Raw genomic sequence first — 23,349 nt, 5'->3', positions numbered from 1 at the left:
GGGGACCCCTGACTTAAAGAAAGCACCCATGTTGCCAAGTTTGATTTCACACTCTTGCCTCATATCTAGGCAAGGAGACAACATAGCATTGTGCATGCCTGTAGGCTGGGGTTGTGCTCCCTTGTTATGGTATCAAAGACACCCTGGAGAAGGTAGAGTAGGATGTAAATAAATACTAATAGCAAATAGAAGTGCCTGGATAAGATTTCAAAATCCAAGAGTAAGACACAAGCATTATATTTTTCCACTAATGAGATCAAAGGATTATTGATTCTGGAGGAAGAAAGTATGGATTTTTGAAAGTCACTTGAATGGAACTCCTTGATCCTTTCAAATAGTCTCCCCAGTGAACACATCCCTTAGATAAAGATAGCTCTGCTCCTCTTTTGTAAGTGATTTTTTCCCCCTCTCCTTCCAGGAAGCTGAAGAATGAACTCTTGGAAGCAAAACGCAGAAGTGGGAAGACTCAACAGGAGACCACCAGGGTCTGTGCCCACTGTCAGAGAAACCTGGGCTTGATATTCGATCGGGGAGACCCGTGCCAGACCTGCTCCCTCAGAGTGTGCAGCCAGTGCCGGGTCTCAGGCCTTGATGGCAGCTGGCGGTGCACCATCTGTGCGAGAGTCGCGTGAGTTTCTTGCCTTTGTGTGCAAAGTCAGCTTTGATGACTGAAGAGCTGGGGAATGGGGAAAGCAAGGAGGAAGAATACGTAAAAGGTAGCGATAGAGAATAGAATTGAAAGTATAGCCCCACTAGAAGTTCAGTAGTGCTTTGGCAGGGTGTGATGTGTATTTGTGTGTGTCTGAGACACAGAAACATTATACAGTTGGAAGCCTCACAGAACGTGGTCTCTTCCCGCATCTGAACACCACCCTCAGGCTTTCTTAGAGCCACACTTGGCTCCACCCAGCTTCTTAGGGTGTGTGTGCTCAGTCGTGTCCGACTTTTTATGGCCCCATGGAATTTTCCAGGCAAGAATACTGGAGTGGGTTGCTGTGCCCTCCTCCAGGGGATCTTCCAAACCCAGGGATTGAACCTGCATCTTCTGCATTGGCAGGCGGGTTCTCTACCACTAGTGCAGCCTGAGAAGTCCAAAACTGGGTTTCAGTTCAGTTCAGTTGCTCAGTCGTGTCCAACTCTTTGTGATCCCATGAATTGCAGCACACTAGGCTTCCCTGTCCATCACCAACTCCCGGAGTTTACTCAAACGAATGTCTATCGAGTCAGTGATGCCATCCAGCCATCTCATCCTCTGTCATCCCCTTCTCTTCCTGCCCCCAATCCCTCCCAGCATCAGGGTCTTTTCCAATGAGTCAACTCTTCGCATGACATAGCCAAAGTATTGGAGTTTCAGCTTCAGCATCTGTCCTTCCAATGAACACCAGGACTGATCTCCTTTAGAATGGACTGGTTGGTCCAACTCTCACATCCATACATGAACCATTGGAAAAACCATAGCCTTGACTAGATGGACCTTTGTTGGCGAAGTAATGTCTTTGCTTTTTTATATACTGTCTAAGTTGGTCATAACTTTCCTTCCAAGGAGTAAGCGTCTTTTAATTTCATGGCTGCAATCACCATCTTCAGTGATTTTGGAGCCCAAATAAACTAAAGTCAGCCACTGTTTCCACTGTTTCCCCATCTATTTCCCATGAAGTGATGGGACCAGATGCCATGATCTTCGTTTTCTGAATGCTGAGCTTTAAGCCAACTTTTTCACTCTCTTCTTTCACTTTCATCAAGAGGCTTTTTAGTTCTTCTTCACTTTCTGCCATAAGGGTGGTGTCATCTGCATATCTGAGGTTATTGATATTTCTCCCGGCAATCTTGATTCCAGCTTGTGCTTCCTCCAGCCCAGCGTTTCTCATGATGTACTCTGCATATAAGTTAAATAAGCAGGGTGACAATATACAGCCTTGACATACTCCTTTTCCTGTTTGGAACCAGTCTGTTGTTCCATGTCCAGTTCTAACTGTTGCTTCCTGACCTGCATAGAGGTTTCTCAAGAGGCAGGTCAGGTGGTCTGGTATTCCCATCTCTTTCAGAATTTTCCACAGTTTATTGTGATCCACACAGTCAAAGGCTTTGGCGTAGTCAATAAAGCAGAAATAGATGTTTTTCTGGAACTCTCTTGCTTTTTTGATGATCCAGCAGATGTTGGCAATTTGACCTCTGGTTCCTCTGCCTTTTCTAAAACCAGCTTGAACATTAGGAAGTTCACGGTTCACGTATTGCTGAAACCTGGCTTGGAGAATTTTGAGCATTACTTTACTAGCATGTGAGATGAGTGCAATTGTGCAGTAGTTTGAGCATTCTTTGGCATTGCCTTTCTTTGGGATTGGAATGAAAACTGACCTTTTCCAGTCCTGTGGCCACTGCTGAGTTTTCCAAATTTGCTGGCAACTGGGTTTAGTAATCTGCAAATCAAGGTGCAAAAATAATTCAGGATATCTTCCTGTCTTTCCCATGAAATCAAATTGTTTACTTGGGATATTTCTCCATGCTACTAAGTCACTTCAGTCATGTCCGACTCTGTGCCATCCCATAGACGGCAGCCCACCAGGCTCCCCTGTCCCTGGGATTCTCCAGGCAAGAACACTGGAGTGGGTTGCCATTTCCTTCTCCAGTGCAGGAAAGTGAAAAGTGAAAGTGAAGTCACTCAGTCCTGTCAGACTCTTAGCGACCCCATGGACTGCAGCCTACCAGGCTCCTCCATCCATGGGATTTTCCAGGCAAGAGTACTGGGGTGGGGTGCCATTGCCTTCTCCAATTTCTCCATATATGTGTACAGAAAAAGTATCAGTAATGCAGTTTGCTTTCTACTTAAAAGGAACATGATAAATCTGTGACTAAGTACATAATGTAAAACTCGCTCTTTTAGACCCTGAACTCTTCTTAGAAAGTTTTTCTCAGTGTGAAATAATGGGTCTTTCCAACTCTGCTCCCCTTTACTTCACATTTCAGAGTTGGATATAAAGGCTCTTCCAGTATTGTCAAATTGGAGAAGGAAATGGCAACCCACTGCCGTATTCTTGCCTGGAGAATCCCATGGACAGGGGAGCCTGTCGGGCTATAGTCCATGGGATGGCAAAGAGTCAAACACGACTGAGCGACTATTACTTACGGTATAGTCAAATAATGACTTACAAGGAAATAATGGACAGAATTTCCTCAGTTATAGTTTTGCCTCTATATAATTTTGCAGGAGCATTTATCCCTCTCCACTCTTAGTGACCACTAGAGGACAACAAATCGGAAGAGGAAAACTTGGAAAGAGACTAGCACCCCCCTTTTTTTTTTTTAAATGAAAACATAATGCACATGGCTTTTGTTTTTAACTAGAGTTAACTTACACAAAAGGACACAAATGACAAGTGTATAACAGGGTTTCTCGATTTCAGCATCACTGAAATTCTTGGCAATATGGTTCTTTGTGGGGGAGGGAGGGGCTGTCCTAGGTACTATAAGATGTTTAGCAGTGTTCATGGCTTCTGCCCAGTAGACACCAGTAGCACTCCTCCCTTTTTCAGTGGTGACAATGACAGATTCCTGCCAACATTGCCACATGTCCCGTAAAGAGCAGATGTCTTTGAGAAGCACTGATGTACAGCTTTGCAAATTATCACAGTTTCTGTGTAACTACCATTCAGGCAACGAAATAGAAATGCTACTGATACCCCAGAAGCTTTTCTTCTTCCTCCTCCCAATCACTAGTCCCTTCTTATTCTCCAATGATAAATATTATCCTGCTAACACCATAGGTTAACTTTGACTTTTTTATACTTTATATTGATTTTATACTTTAAATTGATTTTAATTGTTTAAATTGTTGATTTTATACTTAAAATATAAAAAAAATTAAATTTTTTTACTTTAAATTGACTCATACAGGATGTATGTATTTATTCATAACTACTTTTGGTCAACATTATGTTTGTGAGACATCCATTTTTGTTGCATTTGGCAGATGTCTACTCATTTTCATTTGTATACTCATTTCACTCATTTTCACTATAGTGTTTTGTTAACACTGTGTTTATAACTAGATAAGAATTCATATACCATTCTATCATTGATGTATATTTGGGATGTTTCTAGCTTTCACCTCTTATAAATATTCTTGCACATGTCTCTTGGTACATATGTGTATGTATTTCTATTGAATATGTACATAGTAAAGTTGCTGGGTCATAGAATTTATGCATGTGTTTCATTTCAGTTGTTCAGTCATTTCATTTAGTAGCTAAGTTGTGTCTGACTCTTTGCGACCCTGTGGACTGTAGCCCTCCAGGCTCCTCTGCCCATGGGATTTCCCAGGCAAGAATACTGGAGTGGGTTACCAGGTCCTCATCCAGGGGATTTTCCCAGATCAGGGATCAAACCCATGTCTCCTACCTTAGCAGGTGGATTCTTTACCACTGTGCCACCTGGGAAGCCCCACGATGCCAGTTTTTCCAAAGTGGTTGTGCCAACTTATCCTTTCACTAGCGATGCATGAGTGTTGGTTACTTTATATTTTTACAACAGTGTTTTTTTGTTTTTCCATTTTTATAATTTTGTTGGGTGTGTAGTGGATTAATTGCATTTTTCTTTATTATCAATAAGAATGAGGATATCTTCATATGTTGACTGACCATTTGAATGTCCTTTTCTGTGAAGTGCTGGTTCAGGTCTCTTGCCTTTTTTCTGTTAGGTTATCAGCCTTTTACTGACTAATGTGAAGGGGTCTTTTATATATTCTGTGTACAAACCATGTTGGTTCCTTGTGTTTCAGATATTTTTTTCCCAACTTCTGATGTTCCTTTTCATTCTCTCAGTGGTGTATTGAAGAACAGAAATCTCTAATTTTTTAGTAACTCAATTTGTTCATCTTTTCCTGTATGAGATTAGTGGGTTTTTTCTTTCTGTATCCTAACAGAAAAAAAAAAAAAAGCTTTTTTAAAAGTTGATGAAAATATTCTCCTGTGTGATCTCCTGTAAGTGTTATTGTATTACCTTTTTAGACTTACAGTCTACTTGGAACTGATTTTTGCATGTGCTGTTACAGATTCATTTTTATATTTTAATATGAATATCCATTTGATCCAGCAACATTTATTGAAAGGACCTTTTTTTCATTTCTCTACAGTGTCACCTTCACAAATCAAGTTTCATTTCTGACTACTCTATTACATGTGTAATGTACCAATGACACATTATTTTAATTCATTGTAGCTTTATAAAATTTTATATCCAGTGGGCTTGCCACTTTGCTGTTTTTGTTCAAAATGCCCTGGCTGTTATTGCCCTGGTTTTTTCCAATACATTTAGAATAAGCTTTCTGTAAAACAGGTCCTACTAGCATTTTTATAGGGACTATATTACATCTACAGAAAGTTATGGAGAGAATTGATGTCTTTCAATATTTAGTCTTTTGATCCACAAACACTATGTGCCCTTTCATTCATTTACCTTTAATTTCTTTTAGTAATATTTCATATAATACTTTTCCTGATACATCTTACATATCATTAGATTTAATCCAAGTATTTGATTTTTGTGTTATTATAAATAGTATCCTTAAATTTTTTTTATTTTCTAATTGTTGTTGATACGGAGAAATGCAGTTGATTTGGGTAGTCTAACTTTGTATTTGGAAATCTTGTTAAACCCACTTATTAATTAAAATAATTCCTGTGGCACCATTCAAATTTTATTTTTGCACAAGTGTGTCTTCTTTTCTAACACTTGACATCTTTTTTTCTTTCTGTATTGCATACTTGTTTTCAATTTTATTCATTTCCTGTTCTTTCTTTTACTTTTTTAGAATTTTTCATTAATAGTGTTTTGATTCATATGTTTAGATACTTCATTTTTTCCATCCTTTGTCCTTTTCTAACATATACATTTAAGGATATGAATTTCCCTGTTTGCACAGCTTTAGCTGCATCTCACACATTTTCATATCCATTATTTTTTATGATATTGGTTTCATTCTGTTTTCTAATTTCCATCACCTTTTTTTCCCAACTACGAGTTATTTACAATTGTCTTTCGATATCTAATTTCATGGGGATTTTTGATATCTTTTTGATATTGAAATTAGCTTTATTTCACTTTGGTCAAAGAACATACTCTATATGATTTCATTCTTTGAAATTCAGCCCAGAAAATCTTCAATTTTGTTAAATGTTCCAATTTCCTTAAAAAAATGAATTCTGCAGTATTTATTTGAATATCTTAGTTTTGTCTTTCAATGATATTTGTTAATTGTGTTGTCCAAATCTTCCATATCTCTACTGATTTTTTAATCTATATATTCTATGTGATATTGAGGGAAATATATACTAATCTCTTTCAATAATGATTGTGGATTTTCTATTTTCCTTTTTAGCTTGATAATATTTGCTTTGTGTATGTTGAATTTAGAGTCTTGATTGCTAAAGTATTTAGAATTGTGAGATTTTATAGTTGTACAGAAACCTTTATAATTATGAAAACTCTCTTCTTATCTCTAGTTATGATTTTTTCCTTTTAAAGTTTACTTTATAATTAGTATGGCCTCAGTTGCTTTCTTTTGGTTGGCATATGCCTGGGGAATCCTCTTTATCCTTTACTTGCAACTTTTTTCTTTCCTTATATTTGCCATATGTCTCTTATAAGTGGAATATTATCGTGTGTGCATATTTTAAATCTAGGCTGACAGTTGTCATTTAATTAGGATATTTGTCCCATTTGTAGTAATAACATAACCCATATATTTTATTTAAAATTTACCACCCTTTTACTTATTCTCTTTTTGGTCCCATCTATTCTGTTCTTTTATCTTTACTCATTTGCCTTCATTTAGGTTGTTGCAGTATTTCTCTATTTATCTCCTCTAATATGTATACATTTTTTACTACTCATCTAATGATTTCTCTAGAGATTACAGCATACATCCTTGACTTGTTAAAATATAATATTAATTAGTAGTTTTGGTACTTCTAAGACAATATCAGGACTTAAAAACACTTAGATTGCCTTTACTCCCCTCCTAGTGCTATTGTATATTTTAAATATTTGTATATCTATATCTATGCACACACATATACACACATAGCTGAGTGTGTGTGTGTATACATATATGTATTTATGTATGTATGTATGATTTGTCTTAGTCTATTTAGGCAGCTGTAACAGAATACCATAGACTAGGTGGCTCTTAAACAACAGAAATTTATTTTTCACTGTCCTGGAGATCAGGGTTCTGGCAGATTTGTCGTCTGGTGAGGGTGTGCTTCCTGGTTCATAGCCAGCTGTCTTCCCACTGTGTCCTCACCTGGCAGAAGAGGACAGAAGAGACAAAGGAACTCTCTGGAGAATCTTTTTATAAAGGGAGTGATCACTTCCCAAAGACTCCATCCAAATAACCATTGCACTGGGGGTTACATTTCAATATATGAATTATTATGGAAGGGGTGCATTCAGTCTATAACATAATTCCACAAAATATTGTTATTTTATAGTCATTATTTCACTTAGATTTACTACTTAGTTAACCTTTCCATAACTATTTTCATATCCTTGAATTCAACTAATCATGGATAGTAAAAATTCATGTGTAAGTGGACCTGAGCAGTTCATACCCATGTTATTCAAGGGTCAACCATGTTTGAAAAACTGTAAAGCTGAAACTCCAGTACTTTGGCCACCTCATGCGAAGAGTTGACTCATTGGAAAAGACTCTGATGCTGGGAGGGTTTGAGGGCAGGAGGAGAAGGGGACGACAGAGGATGAGAGGGCTGGATGGCATCACTGACTTGATGGACGTGAGTCTGAGTGAACTCCGGGAGTTGGTGATGGACAGGGAGGCCTGATGTGCTGCGATTCATGGGGTCGCAAAGAGTCAGACACGACTGAGCGACTGAACTGAACTGAAAGCTCAGTGAGACTCTGTTTAATAATATGTATCAACTGAGAATATACTTTTTTTTTCCTAGCAAGGAAATTGGATAGGGCCTGTAAATATTCAAGATTACCTTAATCAGATCATGGTTTAAGCTAATTTCAAAATTGAAGCCTTAGTCTTTGAGAGAGTTGATCTGTTTTGGGATCACATTTATTCCTGGATAATACTAATAGTCCTACAAGGTCTCAAAATATATACCAATTAGATAAGAGAGGTGATTGATTTTCTGTATTATAAATAGTGGAAATAAGCACACCAAGAGTTCAGAATGTGCGTTAGTACAGTTGGATTGAATAAATATCAAAATTTGTTTGTTTTTCTACCCAGTTCTTTTCCCACCAAACTCTGCCAAGGTGAGGTTTGTTATTTCAAGTGATGAAAGGAAAAGGGATTTTAACAAATGACTGACCTACTAATTGCAGAGTCTGAAGACTTATAAGGAATATTTCAGTAACTGTTTCTCCATTTCTTATACATATTATTTTATTTGATCCCTAATATTTGATCATTTTCAGTTTTTATTCCATTTCTGTTTACCTCTTCTCTACATCCTGAACCCTCATTTGCTCACACAACAGTAACTAGGGACTGTGACTCACGAGCCTTTCAATCAATCAGGAGTTGCCTCAAGCTTTTGTATGGAGAGAGGAATTTTGTCTTTAATTTCTAAATGTCAGTTGTAATTACTGAAACAGTCTTTTCAATACAAGACCCAAGAGATTTGTGTATTCATGCATTGCTAATTGAAAGTTTTGCCATCAGCTCATCTGGTAGTCAGTATAGATGGTAACTGCAGGTCTAATTCATAAAAAATCTCCCCTCAATCTGGTCAGATCAATATTAGGTTATATATGTATATAGAGAGAAACTTTTAATGTGTGTAGTCATTGGAATTTGCAAGTTGTTTGTTACGGAAGTTAGCTTACCTAACATAACTAACATAATCCCTTCCTGTTTTTTTTTCCCCTTAATACTTATATGGTATATACTTTCCTTCTCTTGTTTATTATCTTTATTCCTCCACTAGAATATAAGCTTCACAACCATGAGAGCAGGGCCTATTATCTGTAGTGTTCAATGAAGTAGTTCTAGTGCCTAAAAGAATACCTATGGTAAATACTCAATGATGAGTAAATAGACGGCAAGGCCCCACTTAAAGTATTTCAGGCTTAAGCACGTTATGGAACAAATGTGGTTTTCTTGGGAATTAACGCACACACACACACATATGCACGGACACACATCAGGCCAAATATATTTGCCCTCTGAAGAGAGTAAATTTCCAGCTGTCACAGAAAGATATGACAAGTTGTTGTCAGAAGGATATAAGAATAAATAATTAAAAAATGAAAGGTCTGTGTCTTCCTGAGGGGATGTTAAAACCTCAATACAGAACTTCAGAATTACTTGTACTTCTTTTTTTCTTTGATGTGATAATAACTTAATAAACCCAACTATCCACCTATCCACTTGCTCTATCTTTTGACCCACTGTCCATTCTCACTACAACAATTATTGATAACCTGTTGGAATACTAGAGGATAAGGATACAAAGATAGATGAAACATACATAGACTACCCTCAATGGTTTCATAGTCTAAGGAGGAGGAGTTTATTACATTATTATCTCATCACTAGAATAAATTCTGTATTTGTGCATTACAATGTTCTGAGGAAAAAACAGCTTTCAAAGTGTGGTTCTTATACCTCTTTTTAAAAAGTTAATTTATTTATTTTAATTGGAAGCTAGTTACAATATTGTGGTGGTTTTCGCCATACAGCGACATGAATCGGTCATGGGTTGTACATGTGTCCCACCATCCTGAATCCCTCTCCAACCTCCTTCCCCACCCCATCCCTCTGGGTTGTCCCAGAGCACCAGCTTGGACAATAACTTATAGTTGTAGCATCTGTGTGACAGCTGGAAATTTACAAGATGTGTGTTTCACTTGGTAGAAACAGAATCTCTCCTCATTTTAAAAACTGAAAACAGAGACCATTATTTCTCCAGCTATGAGTCTATGTGATCTCAGAGATTATCTGTCAGTGTTGGAAGTACCCTGTTTGCTATTCATGGAGTGGTTTTTGAGAGGAAGCATGAATGATACTCTATTGGCAGTGAACACCCTTAATTTGTTGTGAGAGAATGCTATAGTGCCAGTGGGCTGTCTCTATGTTCAATAGACCATAAAATTGAAATTCCCACCCTGACCTCTAAGAGATGAGATGAGTCAGAAAGTGACTCATTCTCTAATCAGTTGGAAAACACAACCTTTGTTGTCATTTACCTTGGATTGGGTAAAAGTAAAGAGCTTTAATTGCTGTAGCACTGAAAAGGATTACAGCAAAAACTAATAAAGGGAGGCTACCTCCTTCAATGGGATGATCAGCCCTTGACATTTTTTGCAGCCCCTTCTGGTTCTAACAAGTTGGTTGCTGTTGGTCTCCTTTTAAAATTAACTCTATAGAAACAGAATAAAAGTGACCCTGACACAGCCAGTTAGTTCATGTGGCTATCCTAATGAGACCTACAAAATTCCACATGATTATGTTAGCGGAGGCAGTTGCTTTCCAACACAAAGACAGCGATAATGATCAGTTTTCCTAATTAGCACCTCAGTTGAACTCAGACCCCAAATATAAAAACAACATGATCAGGAGCCCAAAAATGAAATACTTCTGATATGATGTTTATGAGCTGATCTTATTTATATTCATGCCATGTGGTGACATTTCATGCTGCTATTTGTCCCTGTGGAAGCCTTTGTCATGTTTGTTTTACATCAACATTTGTTTAGATTTATCCACGTGTTTTACCAATTCCATTTGTTACCATTCCTTTTTATATGTTAGATCTACTTTACTTCCTCCTTTTCTTTCTTTCTTTTGGTCATGTGACACAGCTTTTGGGATCTTAGTTTCCTGACCAGGGAGTGAACTGCAGACCACAGCTGTGAAAGCACTATGTCCTAACTACTGGACCGCTAGGGAATTACTTCACCTCCTCTTTAGAAGATCCTTTAGTGAAAATCTATTAATAGTAAATTATGTCAGTTTTTATTGTACTGAAACATTTTTTATCTCACTCTTTTATCTCACTCCTAAACAATGGTTTCTCTGGATACATGATTTTAAATAGATATTTTCTCTCGGAACTTTAAAGATATCATTTCACTGGCTTCTAGCTTTCGTTATTTCTAATGGAAGTCACCTGTCATACTAATCATCATTCCTTTGTTTGTAATATGTTTTTTTCTCCTCTCTAGCTGTTTTAAAGATATTCTCTTTATCTGTAGAGTTCATAATGTGTTTAAGGATTTCTTGTTACTTTTCCTGTTGGAAAGGAAGAAAGGAGTAAATATATACCATCATCTCCATAACGCCAGGGTCTTTTTTGTCTTTTTCACTTCTGTACTCTTAGCCTTATTTTTTTTTCATTGCTTAGTCTGACTCTTTTAGGACCCCATGGTCTGTAGCCCACCAGGCTCCTCTGTCCATGAGATTTCTCAGGCAAGAATCCTGGAGTGGGTTGCCATTTCCTTCTCCAGGGGATCTTCCTGAACCATGGATCAAACCCAGGTTTCCTGCATTGCAGGCAGATTTTTTACTGCCTGAGCCAAGAATGCAATAAATAATTGATATGTAATGAATGAATTAAATAATTCTGGCTTCCTTGTGGATGATAAGAATGAAACTTGTTATATTTCAGTGTATCTAACTACCATATCTTATCTCAGATCTCTCCAGCAGTTAATAGAAAATAAAGGGAAAAAATGAATGTTTAGGGCACTCTTCTTTTTTAGGATATGATTGCCTACTTTTTCCCTATAAGTCTAAGGAGAACTTGACTTTACATTAAAATAAGCTATCAAGCAAAAGTTTGTGGTCCCAAGAGTTTAATGTTAAAGAAAATTAGAAGCTAGCAAATTCTAAATATTTAGTAATCATTGATCACGTGTCACAAGTGTAACTCAATGTCAGCCAAACTCTTCAGAGTATGACTTGTAGGAAACACACTGTTTATTCAAAGCTTTCTATTTCTGAAATATTAGATTGATATGGCAGAGAGAAAAAGTTCATAGTAGGTTTCATGTTTCTTTTATTTCTTCTTTCACTCCTTTATTCCTGTCACTCTGCTCCAAACAGAGAGACATAGTCACAGATGTGTGCACGCACACACAGCCAGTCACAGCCCATCATATGAAATACTGCATGTTATTCCTTGGCTTCTATACCTTTTCACCCTTACTCAAAGCCTTGTCATAGCTGGTTCTTTTCTGAAGAGCTTTGCTAAATGTAGGGGCTTTTAGTATAAATCCTGTTTTTGTCATGATACTGTATAACTTTGGGCAAGTTATTTCAGCCATGTGAACTTCGATTTCCTCATCTGAAAACTAAGGATGATATAGCTACTTTATGACATATAGTGAACATTAGAGATGCCGTGTAGACAGTGCCTAGCATGTGGCTTGGTGCATGGTACACATTCAGTATTTGTTCCCTGTTCTTCAACTAATCCTTCCACCTACACCTCCAGGACCTGAGAAGGTGGCAGAGGCATAATCCCAAGAGGTGGTTCTGATGTTGCAGAGTTCTAAAGTAACAAATGACTCAGGTCCATATTTGAGTTGAGCAAATACAAGGGCTATAGTTGTTGTTCTTACAAGGATGGTAAGAGGTAATGACTAACAGTTCTGGGAAGATCTTATTTGTGTTAGGTGTTGCCAGCTCTAGGCATATATGGTAAAGATGATAATGTGGAGGGCCATTTGCTGGGGCATGTAGACCTGATGTGGCTCACTTTTCTGTGACACCTGAAACTGCTATTTATGTGTTTCCACCTTACTCTGTATCCCAAGAAAATGACAAAAACAAAACAAACAGAACTTCCCTGCACACTTCCAGTGCCGGGGGCACATGTTCTATCTTTGGGGAGCTAAGATTTCATATGCTATGTGGTGCAGCCATTAAAAAAAAAAAAAAAACCCAAACAAACAAAAAAAATAAGACAAGCCTTTGGCATGCCTCTCTTAGGTGGTTCTCTATCACCGATCTATGTTATCCCCTTGTTCTTGTATCTTTTTGTGTAAATTCTTTGTCATATTGCAGAAGTTGGCAAACCTTTTAAAAAATAAAATGCCGAAGAGTAAGAATTTTAGACTCTAGGCTCTGTTGTTCCTGTTAAAACTACTCAAGTTTGCAGTTGTAGCAGAAAAGCAGCCAGAGACAATATATAAATGAGCATGGCTGTGTACCAATAAAACTTTATGAACAGACTCTGAATTTTAAATACTGTTCATATAATTTTCACAGGTCAGTAAATATTAAGCTTTGGGGAAATATTTTCTCCAACCATTTAAAAGTATAAAAACCATCCTTAGCTCATCAGTATCAGTATCAGTTCAGTCACTTGGTCGTGTCCGACTTTTTGGGACCCCATGGACTGCAGTACATCAGGCTTCCATCGAGTCGGTGATGCCATCCAACCATCTCATCCTCTGTCATCCCCTGCTCCTCCTGCCATCTTTTCCAGCATCAGGGTCATTAAGTATTGGAGTTTCAGCTTTAGCATCAGTCCTTCCAATGAATATTCAGGACTTATTTCCTTTAGGGTTGACCGGTTTGATCTCCTTGCAGTCCAAGGGACTCGAAGGAGTCTTCTCCAACACCACAATTCAAAAGCATCAATTCTCTGGCACTCAGCTTTCTTTATAGTCCAACTCTCACATCCATACATGACTACTAGAAAAACCATAGCTTTAACTAGACAGACCTTTGTTGACTAAGTAATGTCTCTGCTTTTTAATATGCTGTCTAGGTTGGTCATAACTTTTCTTCCAAGGAGCAATCGTCTTTTAATTTCATGGATGCAATCACCATCTGCAGTGATTTTGGAGCCCCGAAAAATAAAGTCTGTCACCATTTCCACTGTTTCCCCATCTATTTGCCATGAAGTGATGGGACCAGATGCCATGATTATAGTTTTTTGAGTGTTGACTTTTAAGCCAACTTTTTCACTCTCCTCTTTCATTTTCATCAAGAGGCTTTTTAGTTCTTCTTTGCTTTCTGCCATAAGCGTGATGTCATCTGCATATCTGAGGTTATTGATATTTCTCCTGGCAATCTTGATTCCAGCTTGTGCTTCATCTAGCTGGGCATTTCGCATGAGGTACTCTGCATATAAGTTAAATAAGCAGGGTGACAAGGTACAACCTTGACGTACTCCTTTCCCAATTTGGAACCAGTCTGTTGTCCAGTTCTAACTGTTGCTTCCTGACTTGCATACAGATTTCTCAGGTGTCAGGTCAGGTGGTCTGGTATTCCCATCTCTTTAAGAATTTTCCACAGTTAAAGGCTTTGGTGTTGTCAGTAAAGCAGAAGTAGATGTTTTTCTGGATTTCTCTTGCTTTTTTGATGATCCAGCAGATGTTGGCAATTTGATCTATGGTTCCTCTGCCTTTTATAAATCCTTAGCTCATAATCTGTATGAAATATGTAGTGAAGAATTTGGCCCACAAGCCATAGTTTGCTTACCTCTACCCTATTGTTCTGAATTTTTCATAGGTATCTTTTTAGAATCTGTGCAAATTATTTCCTGAGTTGAACATTAAGACAAGTAGGTTTTTATGTTTAATTATTCTTAGTTTTGTGTGGCCATCATCACAAACTGCCACGATTTAGCAGCTTGCTCATGTGCTCAGTCGCTTCAGTTGTGTCTGACTCTGTGACCCCATGGACAGTAGGCAATGTAAATACATGATCTTGATGCTGTAAACTCAGCCTCTGTGTACCAGTGCAAAATTGAATCTTGGAGACAGAGTTTTGGGTGAAGTAGATAAGAATAGCTTTATTGATTTGCAGGAAAAGGAGTACACAGCATGCTAATGCCCCTGGAAAACTGTCTCAATCCTGGAGAATTTGGTGAGGAGTTTTACAGCAAAGCCTCAAGGGCAGGGTTGCTGATAAGATTAGAGTGTGTGGGGTCGCAAAGAGTCGGACACGACTGAGCTACTGAACTAACTAACTAACAGGTGGTCTTTTTAGAAATGAAGAATGCTGACATCTGCCATTTGTTGGGGGGTTTTAGTTCTGTAAAGAGCTCAAAGATATTGTTATGTGTATCCCTTTTGAGGGAACTAGGACTTAATGTTGCACTATTGTTTCTTGGCTGCTCCTTCCTTGTATTATATCCCCTCCCTTCCTTGATTAGCAACTGTTCAGGTCTGCCCTTTGTAACTCATGTTAGGTCATGGAGTCTGGAGTCTGTTCCCTACAAACAAGAAACGACAGAAAGGCTTCCATGCCCAGGAGCCCCATAGGGTACAGCTCAGTTTCAGTCTTACAGTTCTGTCGCTCAGAAACCTAGGTTGGCTTGTCTTATTTCTCTACTCATGGTTCACTAGGCTGAAATCAAGGTGTCAGCTGGCTGAGTTCCTACCAGAAGGCTCTGGGAAGATTGCACTTCTAAGTTCATTTTGGTGGACAGATTCTGATTCCCTGTGACTGGGAATGAGGCTCCCATTTCTTGTTGGCTGTTAGCTAAGAGGCAGCCTTTGCTCCTAGAGGCCCCTCCCTCTGGTTCTTGCATGTGGACATCTGCATCTCAGAGCCCTCTTTTCACATTTGGAATCCCTCTGACTTCCCATTCCACAGCTTCTCAGTATCCAACTTCATTTTCTTCCTGTTTTCAAGGGCTCAGTGACTACTATGGGCCCACCCAGATCATCCATGACCATATTCCTATGTTAAGGTCAGGTGATAAACAACTTCAGTTCCCTCTGCAAAGTTCAATCACAGTACTACCTCAATTAGCATTTGATTGAATAAATAAGGCCTGGAACTCTGGTGGCAGTACCTTTATAATTTAGAATTGCATTATTACTGCCTACTTTTCCAACATAAGTACTGGTGTATGCCTATAGATCACCTGAGATATATCCAGATACAGCCCATTCAAGTATTAAGTATATACCCACTCAAGTATTAGTTTTTGCTGTATTTTATACAGTTTTGAAGCTAATCCAATAATCCTTGCTTCTTGATAGGTGATCTAGCCACTTGAAGATAAATTTCAGATGTACAAGCTATGGTCATTCAATGAATAATTTACTCCAAGGATAACCTTTTCACTTTTTCCCCAGTGATGGAACTGGGTTTCATAGGTAACTTACCTTTGTTTCCTACATTTAGGAGTAGTATTTCAGGGACTCACCTGGCAGTTCAGTGGTTAGGACTCCATGCTCCCACTGCAGGGGCCATGGGTTTGATCCCTAGTCAGGTAACTAAGATTCCACATGCTGCACAACATGACATAAATGAATAAGTAAGTATTTTATGATAATTGCTAGAGAGAACAAATTGGCATATTTTTCTAGAGTGTTTTTTTTTTATTTAATTTAGGATCCAATTGTTAATTTCTCAGTTCAGTCAAGGAGGTACTGAATCTCATGGATATAATACTATGGGGCTAGAGATCTCTATTTGACTCTTAGCTGCTTTACTTTAGCCATGGCAGACTTGTCACCAATCTTGCTGATTTTCATCTTCAGTTGTTAACCTGAAAACTGGGTTCACCTCTTGGTGAGTGTTGAGTCAGTAGATGCAACCAAGCCAAAGATCAAAAGAAGGAAGTATTTATTATTACTTGCAGCAAGTAAGGAGAACAAGATTCTCAGGTGACTCTGGTAAAGAATCCACCTGCCAATGCAGGAGATACAGGAAACATGGATTTGATCCCTGGGAGGAGGAAATGGCAACCCACTCCAGTATTTTTCCTGGAAAATTTCATAGACAGACTGGCAGGCTGTAGTCTATGGGATCACAAAGAGTCAGACATGACTGAGCGCTCGCACAATTAAGGGGAATACCAGGGATCTTTCTCAAAGCATTGTCTTCCCAACAGCAAAATTGGGGAAATTTTAAGCTAAAGGTACATGAGTATTCATGAGGGGGCTTGAGCAGAGGAGAATTCAGCATAGTACTGGGGGCAAAGGTCCACAGAGTCCAGCTTCAGTTGGAGTCAGAAGGATCAACATCATCTTCCTATCCTCCACCCTTGTCGGGGCCTTAGTTCCTGTAGAACTGAAAGATACGTTGCTAAGTATGTCCCTTGAGGAACTAGGACCCTCCCCATGGCTCCACCATTGTTTCTTGAATGCTTCTCCCGAGTTTTTTCATTCCTTCCCTTAAGATCATTAATTACTGAGACCTGTTCAAGGGTGAGCACTGTAGCCAGGCTCACATAACAAAATGGCTCAGGCCAAAATTGATTCTATGTCAAGAAAGCCATTCCTGGTTATCTTTTGCCAGGGACTCTTTAACCTATCTGCTTACATAGTGGCCTAAGTATCTTTTATCTTTCTTTTCACACCTTACCCCCATGATACCCAGATATACATCTTTATCATTTCCTGTCCTATCTGTTGAGTTACTTCTTCATTGGCCTGCCCACTTCTGGTTTCTACCCCATATAATACTTCAGAGATACTTCAGAGATTCTATAATTCAACTTGAAATTTAGATTATCTGCCAGTGTTCCCCATTGCCTCCAAAATGGCATTCCAACTCCTTAGCTTGACTTTCAGAGTTTTCCATTTTGTGACTCAATTCTACCTTTCAACCTCATTTTCCATTACAGTCCTCCATAGAGGCCTTAGGTCAAGTAGTAGATGAACATATGGGCCATGTTCTAAGAATGATCAATAGGCCTATATAACTGGGGTAAAGGGTTTGTATAAACATTGCACATGGTTGTGATTGTTCCAAGGTCTTTCTTTTCCATCTTCAACATTCTATTGATTGTGAAACCCAGACAGGTCCTTCTACCACCTACATTTTTAATTTGGCTCTTCCTCTTGTCATTAGTCTTATCATCGTCATTGGTCTTGTCATTGCCCTAGCTTGAGTCCTAGCTATCTCTCTCCTGGACTATTGCCATGGCCAACCTGTCTCTTTATCCCATTATCTCTTTAATCCAATCATTATATTACCTCAAGATATCATTCTAAAACAGAGTGTGATCACAGCCCCTTTATAATTCAAAGCTTTCATTTGTTCCCCATTGTTTCCACTGAAGCTTATTTATTCACTAATGCAGTAGTTAGGACTCCCCGGTGACACTGGCTGTAAAGAAGCTGCCTGCCAATGCAGGAGACATAAGATGTGGATTTGATCCCAAGGTTGGGAAGATCCCCTGGAGGAGAGCATGGCAACCCACTCTAGTATGCTTGCCTGGAGAATCCCATGGACAGTGGAGCATGGCAGGCTACAGTCCATAGGGTCGCAAAGAGTTGGACATGACTGAGGTGACTTAGCACATGTCGTGGTTAAGAACTTGAACTATAGCATAAAAAAGAATGCAATAATGCCATTTGTAGCAATATGGATGGACTTAGAAGTTATAATACTAAGTAACCCAGACAGAGATAGGCAAATATCATGTGATGTCACTTATATGTGGAGTCTAATCTATGACACAAATGAAATTATTTACAAAACAGAAGAAGACTCACAGACACAGATGACAGACTTGTAGTTGTCCAGGGAGTGGGAGAGGGATGGATTCAGAGTTTGGGGTTGGTAGAAGCAAACTATTATATATGGGATGGATAAACAACAAGATTCTATTGTATATCACAGGAAACTATTCAATATCCTCTGATAAACCATAATAAAACGGAATAGGAAAAAGAAAGTATGTATGTATAACGTTAAAGCAGAAATTAGCACAAAATTATAAATCAACTCTACCAAATAAAATAAAAATTTTAAAAACCAAACAAAAAAGAAGTCGAGCTATAGGTCAGACTGCTTGGAGTGGGATCCTGGCTTTATGTGTGAAACACATCATTTTATTGCTCTGTTTCCTCATCTATAAAATAGGGATAATCATGTTTACAGAGTGGATAAAAATATAGTAAGTATGAAGAGCAATTAGCGAGTGCCTTGTATATAGTACATATTCAACTAACAGTGGATTATGATCACCATAAATTACTCCAAGGAGTGAGATGGACTCTCTAACTGGCTATCTTTTACTCAATTAGGGGTTTTTGAGTTAATTATTTGGCTGAACAGTTGAATTCCAATGCTCTCCTCTTTGCTTTTGAGTAGGCAGCTAAGGATTGTAACTGGTGAGTGGTTCTTTGAAGAGAAGGCAAAGCGTTTCAAGCACGTCAATGTTCTGGGCACTGATGTTGTCCGACAGTCCATCTTAAGAAGAAGTCCAGGTAACTAAAGCAAAACTGCTTTAATCTTCATTTTGGTGGGCTAAATAACTTCTCTATATTATGTATCAAAAGACCATAGTTGAATTTCCTCTGTTGAATCCCTTAGATCATTTCAAAACTTGGTGGCATCAAATCTAAATTTTCAGTTGGTACAAGGGAAGATGAAGTTGGTAGAAAATGAAATCCATGGTCATTTTTCTCATATGTGGCACACTGAGGTTTTCAGGGAAGGCATTGCTCTTCATCGCAGACTTCTTTTCCTGAATGCACTTCCAATATTTTACTAAACAGTTAAAGGAACATAAAACAGATGCCTTACGTGATTTACATTGTGGAAGAAATCTTTGGTTTTTCAATAAAGATATATTTCAGATTTAGTTTAAATGTTACTTTTTCTCATCCAGGGATTCTCAACCAAGTGCTGATATTTTATAATGTGCCCCCTCCCCTAATCAGGCTAAGGGAAGTGTTTGGAAATGCTAGGGGCCCTTTCTGGTTATCCCAGTGACTGTGGGGGAATCAGTGGCATTGAGGGATGCTAAATGGCCTGAAATGCACAAGGCAATTTCACTCAATGATGAATTATACTGTCACCAAATGCAAATACAGTACGTTCCCTACATATGAACCTTCAGGTTGTGAACTCTCAAACATGACAGTGTGCATTTTCATGTCCAGTTAAATCAGATGCGAATGAAATTGCAGCTTGCCCTTCATCTCCTATTGCTGATCGCCCTTCAGCTCTGCCATCTCCCACTTCCTCTCCCTCCTCCACTTCATAATTCTTCTTGCCTGTTCACTCAATGCCAGCCCCTATATGCCAGCTGTTGAACTGTACTACTGTACTAATATGTCTTCTTTTTGTATTTGTTTTTTATGTGTTGTATTACACATAAAAGTATTACACATAGAAGTATTACAAACTTCTCACATAAATAACAGCCAACTATACTGTTGGGTACTTAGGTTAACTTTGTTGGACTTACAAACACACTCTCAGAATGGAATTTGTTCATATGTAGCGATTTACTGTAACACCCCACTTTGAGAACGCTAGTCTGTGCATTCAGACCACAATTTAACTGCTTAAATATTGAGTGAAACGTATGTTTAGAATCATAATTCTCATCTGGGCTACAGTAAAGCTGGAGCAGACATCTGTGGGTCTGTTCCTAGGGTATCTCACCTTTCACATACTGGAGAAAAATGCCCTGATTTTGAAGCCTGGCTGGGAGGCTTGGACCTGCTTCCAGGGCCCCTTCTTGGTGTCGCACTACCAAGGAAGGGCTCTCCCAGATGGGTAACCCTGGGACTAATGCCACAGAGAGAGCAGAGTCGAGTTACAAGGAAGCAGTCAGTTCTGGCTGCTTCCTCCACTCAAACCTCAGCAGTGTAGACCGTCAGAAGGTATGTGCAGAGCTACTCACCCTCCCAGGATCAGATCAGATCAGTCGCTCAGTCATCTCCGACTCTTTGCGACCCCATGAATCGCAGCACGCCAGGCCTGCCTGTCCATCACCAACTCCCAGAGTTCACTCAGACTCATGTCCATCAAGTCAGTGATGCCATCCAGCCATCTCATCCTCTGTCGTCCCCTTTTCCTCTTGCCCCCAATCCCTCCCAGCATCAGAGTCTTTTCCAATGAGTCAACTCTTCGCATGAGGTGGCCAAAGTACTGGAGTTTCAGCTTTAGCATCGTTCCTTCCAAAGAAATCCCAGGGCTGATCTCCTTCAGAATGGACTGGTTGGATCTCCTTGCAGGCCAAGGGACTCTCAAGAGTCTTCTCCAACACCACAGTTCAAAAGCATTAATTCTTCGGCGCTCAGCTTTCTTCACAGTCCAATTCTCACATCCATACATGACCACAGGAAAAACCATAGCCTTGACTAGACGAACCTTTGTTGGCAAAGTAATGTCTCTGCTTTTGAATATGCTATCTAGGTTAGTCATAACTTTCCTTCCAAGGAGTAAGCGTCTTTTAATTTCACGGCTGCAATCACCATCTGCAGTGATTTTGGAGCCCAGAAAAATAAAGTCTGACACTGTTTCCACTGTTCCCCCATCTATTTCCCATGAAGTGATGGGACTGGATGCCATGATATTGTTTCTAGAATCCCATGCTACAATTCAGCCTCTAGGTATTTGGAGTTCTCCTGAACCTTGGATCCTCTGCCCTAAAAATATTTGTAGAGGAGGATGTTTAATTCCTCCATTGTGATTATCTCTACAAAGCTTATCTCAGCAAAACTCCCACAGATGAGTCCCAATCTTAATCTTCGTTTAACTCAACAGATGAAAAATACATGTGTGACTGGGAAACATAAGATGGAAACATCATTGCCAGTTACTCTGTCCTGTGTTAATGTAGAAACATGAATGAAGACTAGGAAATAGCTTTCGTTTCTTGCCATTTTGTGTGTAAATTTGTCTTCTGATTGTTTTTAATGAGGAGATGGAGAAATACAAAGCCAAGAACAAACCCGCCAGAACACAGAAAAGTCAGATGCTTTGCCTTCTTCTGGGCAGAAGGCCAGCCACGATGGACCCAGGAGAAAGGGGTAAGACACAGCCTCTTTAAGGTAATCTTTGATCCTTGTTCCGGTCACCTGTGACATAGACACCCCCCCCCCCCGAGCCCCCGCTGTTTTTCAAGTCTAATGTCACTTAAGTGACCCAGAAGAGGTCAGAGAGTTGACTGAGGTAACATTTTCTTATCATTTGCCTCAGGAAATGCAGTTTTAATTACTTTCAGTTTTAGATAAAGGTCCCTTCTGACCTGAACCTGTGAGGATTTTGCTTTCATTTGACATATCTAATCTTATACCAAGTGAATCCCTTTATTTCTCAGTAGAAGGCTTCATGCTCGGGCCAGTGTTGCCTGTAAGGAGGTGATGACTACCTTTGTTGTAGTCGACACCAACCCCTCCACCCTCCCCAAGCTGCCCAACCTGAGTGCTGATGTATGAAACAGCCAAATCCAAGATTTCTTTTTTTTTAATTTAAATTAATTTATTTTAATTGGAGGCTAATTACTTTACAATATTGTATTGGTTTTGCCATACATCAACTCTTAATAGGGCTTAAAACACTGTCTCCCCTGTTTAAAATGCAGGTCTCCTTAAGGAAAGAATCATTTGGCCACCTCACTAACTTCATTCAGAAAGCAAATCTATGTGTCAAGTACTGAGAATAGGAATGGGAGGCCAATAGGGAGGCACTGGGAAACTGGAAATGAGAAGGTTCCATCAGGGGAGTCAATTGGCCCCAAAAATGCAGGTTATAAGGACTGAAAGGCACAACTTCCCTGGTGGTCCGGTGGTTCAGACTTTGCCTTCCAATGCAGGAGGTGTGACTTCAATCCCTGGTCAGAGAGCTAAGATCCCACATGCCTCATGGCCACAAAAACCAAAGCATAAAACAGGAATAATATTGTAACAAATTCAATACAGACTGTAATAATGGTCCACATCAAAAATTTAAAAAGGACCCAAAGGGCAAAGTATTGCTTCATAGCCCTGCCTGTTGCAGTCTCTATCTCTCAGTCAGCTGGTGGCCAGTTTTGTGGTCCAGGTAGTGAAAATCCTAATCTATACCAAGTGGCTTTATGGTTTGTTCTGAGTAGTGTGGGGCTTCCCTGATGAGTCAGCAGTAAAGAATCCACCTGCCAACACAGTAGACGTGGGTTCAGTCCCTGGGCTTGGAAGAACCCCTGGAGAAGGGAATATGGCAACCTACTCCAGTATTCTTTCCTGGGAAATCTCATGGCCAGAGGAGCCTGGCGGGCTGTAGTCCATGGCGTCACAAAGAGTCAGATATGATGGAGCACATACACGCACATTGGGTAGCATGGCTTTGTTCTCAGCAAAAGCCAATGTGAAAGGCTGCCAGTCCCTGAGCCTTCATCTGTCTCTACAGAAAGTGTATTTTTTTTTCTTTTTTTAAAGAATCTTTTACTATGAGTAGGCGTGAATCCTAAATGTCATTTGACTCAAACACTCATGACTAACCATGACTTCGTTAATTAGCAGTGATGAATGGGAAAGATAGCTAGAGGGGCCATATGTCCTATATCTTAAGCCTTCCTACCATTCTAAACCTATTTGTCTCTCCTTGGGGCTCCCACAATGGCTTGTGCCTCTGCATCACTCTTGATTTTGCACTCTGACATCAAGCCCCTCCTTACACAAGAA

The 23,349-nt window shown here is 39.3% G+C and overlaps 1 protein-coding gene across 20 annotated transcripts in view; it reads left to right on the top strand.

Moving 5' to 3' along the window:
• The window catches only part of SYTL5 (synaptotagmin like 5), a 291,111-nt gene that overhangs the window by 177,871 nt on the left and 89,891 nt on the right, over positions 1-23,349 (top strand). For 19 of the 20 annotated variants that reach the window (XR_008708618.1, XR_008708619.1, XM_055565062.1 and 16 more), the window contains 3 exons: positions 419-628; positions 19,043-19,158; positions 21,609-21,717. Coding sequence is in view for 18 of the 20 variants with exons in the window: in XM_055565062.1 (XP_055421037.1) it covers positions 419-628; positions 19,043-19,158; positions 21,609-21,717 (435 nt within the window). In the remaining 2 variants the exon portion in view is untranslated. The remainder of the gene's footprint in view (positions 1-418; positions 629-19,042; positions 19,159-21,608; positions 21,718-23,349) is intronic. The other variant, XM_055565071.1, reaches the window with a different exon arrangement.

This window comes from Bubalus kerabau, chromosome X (genome assembly GCF_029407905.1).
Source record: "Bubalus kerabau isolate K-KA32 ecotype Philippines breed swamp buffalo chromosome X, PCC_UOA_SB_1v2, whole genome shotgun sequence".
Classification (NCBI taxonomy): Eukaryota; Metazoa; Chordata; class Mammalia; order Artiodactyla; family Bovidae; genus Bubalus; species Bubalus kerabau.
Note: the sequence above shows the minus strand (reverse complement) of the source record. Positions and strands in the feature narration are given on the sequence as shown.